At 52.7% G+C, this 8,022-nt stretch overlaps 1 protein-coding gene across 1 annotated transcript in view; it reads right to left on the minus strand.

Moving 5' to 3' along the window:
- Nucleotides 1-7,182, minus strand: part of PLIN3 (perilipin 3) — a 19,859-nt gene extending 12,677 nt beyond the window's left edge. Inside the window, exons 1-4 of the mRNA XM_008587738.1 lie at nt 7,126-7,182; nt 4,103-4,185; nt 2,289-2,487; nt 1,939-2,021 (exon numbers count right to left, since the gene is read on the minus strand). Coding sequence (XP_008585960.1) covers nt 1,939-2,021; nt 2,289-2,487; nt 4,103-4,168 — 348 coding nt within the window. The 5' untranslated portion in view covers nt 4,169-4,185; nt 7,126-7,182. The remainder of the gene's footprint in view (nt 1-1,938; nt 2,022-2,288; nt 2,488-4,102; nt 4,186-7,125) is intronic.
- Nucleotides 7,183-8,022: the final 840 nt, after the last annotated feature.

Below are 8,022 nucleotides of genomic sequence, written 5' to 3' on the forward strand. Positions count from 1 at the left end.
AGAGGAACACCTACTGCGTGCCAGGCTGCACTAGGCACTAAACACAGCAGCAAAGCACACAGTCTGTGCCCTTGTCCCAGCCAAGGAGACAAACCATCAGCAGTCGAGTGTCACACTCTCCGAAAATGAATGCAGCTTGTACACGACTGTCCACAGCAGCATTATGTACAACAGGTAGGAAGTGGAAACAACCCACGTGTCCATCAACAGAGAGATGAGCAAAAGGTGGTCTATCCATACCACGGAATGTGATTCAGCCTTCAAAAGGAAGGACATCCTGACATGTGCTGTGACGTGGATACACCTTGAGGACACTGTGCTCAGTGACATAAGCCAGTCACACAAGGACAAACACTGTGTGATCCTACTCATAGGAGGTCCCCGGAGTCGTCAGATCCACAGAGACAGAAAGTAGAATGGGGGTGCCAGCGGCTGGGGAGGGGTCTGGGGAGTGGGTGTTTCATGGGGACAGAGCTTCAGTTTGGGAAGATGAGAAAGTTCTGGAGATGATGGTGGTGACGGCTGCACAGCCATGTGAATGTGCTTAATGCCACTGAGCTGTGCACTAAACATGATTAAGGTGGTAAATTTTATGTTGTGTGTTTCACTGCAATTACATTTTAAAAAACAAATGTAAATTGTACACAAATGTTCATAGCAGCATGAGTCACAATAGCCAAGAAATGGAAACAACTTAAGTGTCCATCAGCAGATGAACAAATAAACCCAACATGGTCCATCCACATGATGGAATAGGATTCAGTCTTAAAAAGAAAAGAGGCTCTGACACGTGCTACGAACTAGAGGAGCCCTGAACACATTAAAGGAAACAAGCCAGACACAAAGACCACATATTATGATTCCACTAAGAGGAAACGCCCCTGGTAGGCAGATATACAGAGACAGAAGGTGGATTCGTGGCTGCCTGGGCTGGGTGTTCGGTGGGAAGGAGGGTGACAAGTAAGGGGAGTGGAGTTTCTTTTTGGGGTGACAAAAACGTCCTAAAATTGAGAGCGATGGCTGCACAATCTGAATAGACTAAAGCCACTGAATTGTACACCTGACACAGGTGAGTGGTATAGTATGTAAATTATATCTCGGCAAAGCTGTTAAACGAAAAAGCTGACATAATGTGCTTAGGAATACGCTACTCCGGGAGCCACTCGGGAACTATCTAAACTTAAAATAATAAAAATTAAGTAAAGTTAAGAATTCTGTATTGCATGCCACAGAGAGAATGCATATCAAAGAAAGGTCTACTGAACAGCGGGGCGCTAGGACAACCTTCTAGAAGTAAGAGAAGGCCACTGAAGAGGAGATTAGAACAGAGACTTGAGGGCTGGCTGGATAGCTAGGTTGGTAGAGCACAGTGTTATAGCACCGAGGTACAGGATTTGGATCCCCATCCCAGCCAGCCACTAAAACAAAAAAAGAAAGAACAGAGACTTGAAAGACTGGGCCATAAAGAAGAAAGAGCATGTGCAAAGGTCCTGGGGTAGGACCAAGATGGGCACATTTGTTGTATTTGTAATGGAGTTCTATGAAGAGAAGGACTCTGTTTCTGTCACTGTGTCCCCCAAATCTGAACTGTGCCTGGTATACATGGGCACTGACACTCCTGAGCAAGGTCATGGGCCAGTGTGTCTGGAGCAACCAAGCAAGGTGGACGATGAGGGCAGGGAGGTGATGGGACCAGATCAGGTGGGGCTGTGTCGGCCTTGGGGAACATTTTTGCTCTGGGCGAGCTGGGAGCCACAGGGAGTGTTTAGAATATTCCTCCAGCTGCCAAGTGGGGGTGAGGACAGGCAGGAGAGGGACCAAGGAGGACAGGGTCATGGTTGTCTACTCTAGTGAGGCTGGGACCAGCAGACTCCATGCCCAGGTGGGCCCCTGTCTCAGCCAAGTCCCCAAGGGGCTCCTGGTGGCAGACTCCGTTACCTTCTCCGTGGGCTGCTGCAGGACAGGCAGGCTCTCCTCCAACTTGTCCAGCCCCCTGTGGGCATACTCGCTGGCTGATACAACTGCAAGTGACAAAGCAGGACAGAAATTTGACCATGGGGCTGGCTGGTTAGCTCGGCTGCTTACAGCGTGGTGCTGATGACACCCACGTCATGGGTTCGGATTGCCACACTGGCCAGCCACCAAAAATAAATAAATAAAAGAAAGGAAAAGTGCCCAGGGAGGGTCACCTTATGTTGGTTTGGGGGGACAGGGACAGAGGGAGGCCAGACCCCCCCCCATGAAACAGCCAGGAGGGGAGATGTGAGGTTCTCCGGGGCTTCACTCACTCTGGGGTTCCAGCTTGGACAGGATGGGCTGGGCCCCACTGACAGCAGCTGCCGTGAGGGTCCTCACACCTTTCTCTGCCACATCACACACGGTCTTGACATGGGGGTGGCTCTCCTTAGTGGAGGCATAGGCGGCAGACACCATGTCGCAGGTAGAGCTGATGAGGGGTATGTTGGCCACGCGGTCCACCACGCTCAGCTGTGGGGCGAGAAACAACTCAGGTAGGCTGGGACAGGTGCAGGAGGGTGGGGGACTGGGCCCAAAACTCGCGGTGCCCTACAGATTTGCTTCTGCTCCCAGCCACCAAAATGGCTTGGCTCACCATACTTTGCACCCAAGCATTGTACAAGCCAAGAACTTCAGGGTTCTGCCATGAGCTTCCTTTATCTTAGCCCTATGTGCATCTCGTTTCTTTAACCGTGTACCTTACCCCCTACTACGTGCTAGGCAGTGACAAGGGACAACAGCCCCGTTCTCCTGGAGTTTACGGTCTAAAACTGGGGGCTGCACACTACAGCCCACAGGCCAAATCCAGCTCATCACCTATTTTTTCTTTTTTCTAAAGTTTTATTGGGATATAATTCACACACCATAAATTTCATCCTTTGAAAGTATACAATCCCAGGGCTGGCTGGTCCACTCAGTTGGTTAGAGCGTGGTGTTATAACACCAAGGTCAAGGGTTTGGATCCCCATACCAGCCAGCTGCCAAAAACACAAATAAATTAAATAAAAAGAAAGTATTCAATCCAGTGCTTTTTAAATATATTCAGGGGACTGGCCAGTTAGCTCAGTTGGTTAGCCTTGTCACATCAAGGTCACAGTTGTGGCCTTGTCACATCAAGGTCAAGGGTTTGGTTCCCCATACCAGCCAGCCACATACACAAAAGACATAATGTTAACTAAAATCCAGACAAAAGACTACATGTTGTATGATTTTGCTTATGTGAAATGTCCAGAATAAGCAAATCCATAGACACAGAAACTGGGGGCTGGCTGCTTAGCTCGGTTACAGTGTGGTGCTGATAACACCAAGGTCAAAGGTTCGGATCCGCATACTATCCAGATGCCAAAAAAAAAAAATTGGATGAACAGTTACCAGGAGCTGGGAGAGGGGTTGGGGAAGGGGATGACTGCTAATGGAGACTTGGTTTCTTTTGGGGAGAGAAAAATGCTCCAAAACCGTATCGTGGTGATGGTCACAACTTGGTAAACTTTACTAAAATATCATTGAGTACTATACTTTATAAGGGTGAATTTTATGGTATATGAATTGCACATTGGAAGTTATTTAAAAGCAGCCTTTAGGGCCGGCCTGGTGGCGCACTGGAGAGCGCGCCGCTTGGGAGCACGGCGGTGCTCCCGCCGAGGGTTCGGATCCCATGTGGAGACTGGTTCCCGCTCACTGGCTGAGCACGGTGCGGGCGCGACACCAAGGGTTGCGATCCCGTTACCGGTCAGTAAAAAAGACAAAAAGGAAAAAAAAAAAAGCAGCCTTTATTTAACTGGAGGGAGAGAGCTGGAATGGGGACTGGCTTCCCACAAGGGGGGGGACCCTAAGAGAATCCGCAGAGATGAAGATAATTTGGCTCTGGTGGGGGGGGCAGGCATTTTCAGACAGAGCCCTGCTCCTGGCCCCCCTACCCAAAAGCCTTTGAAATTCCCGTTCTCCCACCCCACTGGGGGCAACTGTGAGTGGTGTGCACTTTGCTGACAAAGACACCCCTCTTGGCCTCCCTACCAGGGCACCATGGTGTGGGAAGCCTCACTGCACAGGCATCATGGGGCCGTCCCTGGTCTCAGGTCTTCCTCACCTGCTGTACCGGTTCTTCTGCCGTCACCTGGGTGCCAGCACTGGCCTCTGTCCCGTTGGTAGACATGATCTCAGCAGCAGGCACTGGGGACAGGTGGACACAGAACAGTCAGGGTGCAGCCCGTTCTGCCCCTCCTGGCAGGGAAAAAGTCCAGGCCCACGCAGGATCCGTGGGACAGAGGACTCACACCCGCACTCCATACCCCAAGACTAAGAGCTGTGCCTCCCTTCATTATCACACACAAGAGTCACCTGAGAACCTTGTTAAAAGCAGGCGCTGACTCAGCAGGTCCCAGATGGAGGTGACCCCACTCTATATTTCTAACAAGTTCCCAGGTGTTGGTAATGTAGCTGGGTCCCCGAAGCAAGGCTTGAGAGCAGCCCTTTCAAGGGCTCACCTGTATCACCTCACCTCCAGAGAGACAGGTATGGTGCAAAACCTCCAGAGAGGGCAGTTTGCCAATAGCTGTGATGTTTCAGGAGGCATCTTCCCTTTGACCCAGAAACCTCACTTCCGGAAAGACTCCCCATACCTGCACTGCCACGTGGGCAGAGGTACATGTCCCTGTGTCAGCCCCAACATGATACTGGAAACAACCTAGATGCCCAGTGGAAGGGGACTAAAAAATAATAACAGCATATCCCAGCTCAGCAGCTGAAGAATGACACTTACATGTAACTGACATGGACCAAGATATTGTTATGAGACAAAAAGTGTTGAATAGGACAAAAGTTTTTGCTCACATTAGTATAGAATCTTTAAAGAGACACAGGAAATTGTTAACAGTGGCCACCTTGCAGGGAGGAGGATCAGGTAGCTGGGGGAGCGGACGGGAGAGAGGCTTCTGACTTTTAAACCAGGTAGATAGTATTACCTGTTCAAAAAAAGTTAAGGTTTTAAAAAAAATAAAAATAAAAAAAGAACTGGACGGTTTGCTCAGTTGGTTAGAGCAAAGTGCTGCAACTTCAAGGTCAAGGGTTTGAATCCCCATACTGGCCAGCCTCCAAAAAAACTTTTTAAATTTTAAAAATTAAAAAGTTAGACCACCCCTGGCCCCACTGCAGACCAATCAAGCCAGACTTAGGGGTATAGGGAGGGCGGGGCTCCCCAGGTGAGGGTAAGGCTCACTGTAACAAGTGGGAAGGGAGCCACAGGTGTGCTCCATTTTTCTGGCCAGGTGAGATAAGGCAGGGACAGCATTGTCAGACTAGATTTCCACACGGAAGCTGGGAGTCCCAGCTCTGCCTATGCTGGGGTCCTTTGGGCAAGGTTCTTCCTCTCCCCTAGCCTCGCTTGTCTCACCTGTAAAACGGGACTAAAGTAGTACAGGCCTTAAGGGCTGGTTCCTGGGGGAATTCTGGTGTGAGCCTATTGAGAACCCAAGACCTTGATTCTGAGCCTGGGCTCTGGTGGCCTTGTTCCCCTAAGCAGAATCCAGCAAAATGTTTTGAGAGCACTGGTTCTGGAGTCCAGATGTGGTTCTAATCCCGGCTTTGCAACTCACTAGCAGTGGGAGCTTTCAAAGGCAGCACGCCCCAGGGGCTGTGCTCGCCACATCTGTGAAATGGGGACAAGCATTTCACATTAGCTCAGAGCCCCTGCGGGTTGGAGGGGACACTTAGCTCAGGGCCTGGCACATAGCAGGTGCTCAGTAAGCAGAACTATCTCACCCTACTCTGGCTTCTACGTACAAAGGCATGAAAACAGCCAGAAATGGGCTTCCTACTTGTTACAAAGGTCCACTAACTGGCAAGTCAAGTGAGAAGACATACCTCCCTCCTGGTGATCATGACCTAAATTCTATTCTTTTAGGCCGGCCCGTGGCTCACTCGGTAGAGTGCGGTGCTGATAACACCAAGGCCACGGGTTCGGATCCTATATAGGGATGGCCGGTTTGCTCACTGGCTGAGCGTGGTGCTGACAACACCAAGCCAAGGGTTGAGATCCCCTAACCGGTCATCTTTAAAAAAATAATAATAATAAAATAAATAAATAAATAAATTCTATTCTTTTCACCTTCTTGGGAGCCTGGGCTCACCTGGGCAGAGGCCTGTGCTCACCTGGGCAGAGGCCAGGTAAGCATCCCTGCCCTGGCCTCAACAGATTCCCAAATCTTGCATAGGACTCAGGCAGATTCCTCCTATACCCTCCGTCCATTGATCCCTGCTGGGGCCGCTTTAAGCAAGGGTGGCCATTGGAGATAACAGCGCCCCATTGAAGTCTCTGGGGTCAGCAACCTGCCTGAAGCTGGCTCCAGCTGCTAGAGCAAGAGCTGGCTGGAGCTGAAGCGACCCCCCACCCTCACTCCACACATCCACTTCCTCATCTCAGAAACAGGGCAAGGCCCAAAGAGGGGGAGCCCCCAGCCCAGAGACACGTTAAGACCAGACTTCCAAAGTTCCAAGCGACCAAGGTCCCAGGCCCAGCCCCTTAAGGGCCCCAAAGCAGATATGGGGGAGCCCTTCCCACGGAAGGCCTTTTGCAATCCCGCGGCCACACCCACCCAAGGGAAGGGGACAGGATTTCTCAAGACCTTCCCAGTGTCAGCTGGGGGGCCAGAAACTGGGGCAAGCTCCCAGGTGACAAAACCATTTGCAAGGGAGGGGGCTCTGCTAGGCTGACGGACGGCCTCCCGGTGTCTCTCAGGCCCAGGGAGGGAGGGCTGAGTTCCTGGGCAGGAGGGGGTGGCGCTGCAAGGAGGCTTGTCCGCAGTTTGCAAAAGTGGGCACACTTTTCGGATTGGTTGGGGGATGGGATTTAGCCCACCCCCATGATACTACCCCTTCTTAGGGGCTCTTTCGCCCCCTCTAAAGTCCCCGGAATTGAGAAGACAGAGTTTGAAAGTCTGAGCCCGTTACACAAGTTGGACTCCTCGGTGGGGAGGGGCGCTCAGGTCTCCCTGCCCAGGCCGCGGGGCCCAGCACAGCCCCCGGGAAGCCCCTTCCCGTCCCCTCCTCCCCTGGGGCGCCCCAGGACCCGGCGGACCCCACCCCCCAGCTCGATCGGGCTCCCCTACCTCCCACCTCGGTCAGCGGGACGTCCGAGTCGAGGTGACCGCGACTTCCAAGCCAGCTCCGAAACCGTCCGGAGCCCGGGCGGAGCCGGAGTTTTTAACCTCGCGGGGGGCGGGCGCCGGGGAGTGACGGGCCCAATGACCAATCAGGTCGGGGGGCTGCACCCCCCCACTAGGCCCCGCCCCTCCGCGGGTCCCGGGACGTCGTCGCCCCTAGTGAAGTCCGAGAAGGACTCCGCACCTTATCCCTGTGGGGGAACACGGGACTCGTGCCCGATGCCTGACCCAGCCAAGGGGCGCCCCTCCCCGCACGGGGACCCTGTGAACTCGGGCCTGGGAGATGACTGCGATCCGGGGCACGCAGCGCTGGTTCTGGGATCCCCCAAGTCCCCCATTTCACAGGTGGCCAAACTGAGGCTGCGAGAACCCAGCAATGGTTGCGCGATTCCCCCAGCGCGTGGGGGCCTCGCCGCCTGGCTGATGGAGCCAAGCCAGACCCAGCAGGACGGGCACCTCGAACCACACAGCAGTAAACACATTCGGAACCCCTTCTGCTTGCCCTTAACCCTCCCAACACTACGTCGTCCCTTTATCATCCCCATTTTATAGATGAGGAAACTGAGGCCCAGAGAGAGTTAGTCAGGGGCAGTGCAGGAGCCAGGCCCTCTTCTCTCCAGCTCCTGGATCAAGCCCTTCCTGAAGCTGCCTCGATTGGATTCCACCACCCACACTCCTCCCAAATATTCTTTATACTCTTGGTCTATAAACCAAGTTCTTAATTTCAGATGGCCCCAGGGGCTAGGCAGGAGGTAAATGTCTCTGCTGAGGGCGTGGCAGCAAGCCCTGCCTAGAGGGGCAGAACATTGGGATTTGCAGATCCAGAGGAATTGCAGACTGTAGAAAACTA

This window comes from Galeopterus variegatus, unplaced genomic scaffold (genome assembly GCF_000696425.1).
Source record: "Galeopterus variegatus unplaced genomic scaffold, G_variegatus-3.0.2 Scaffold4520, whole genome shotgun sequence".
Classification (NCBI taxonomy): Eukaryota; Metazoa; Chordata; class Mammalia; order Dermoptera; family Cynocephalidae; genus Galeopterus; species Galeopterus variegatus.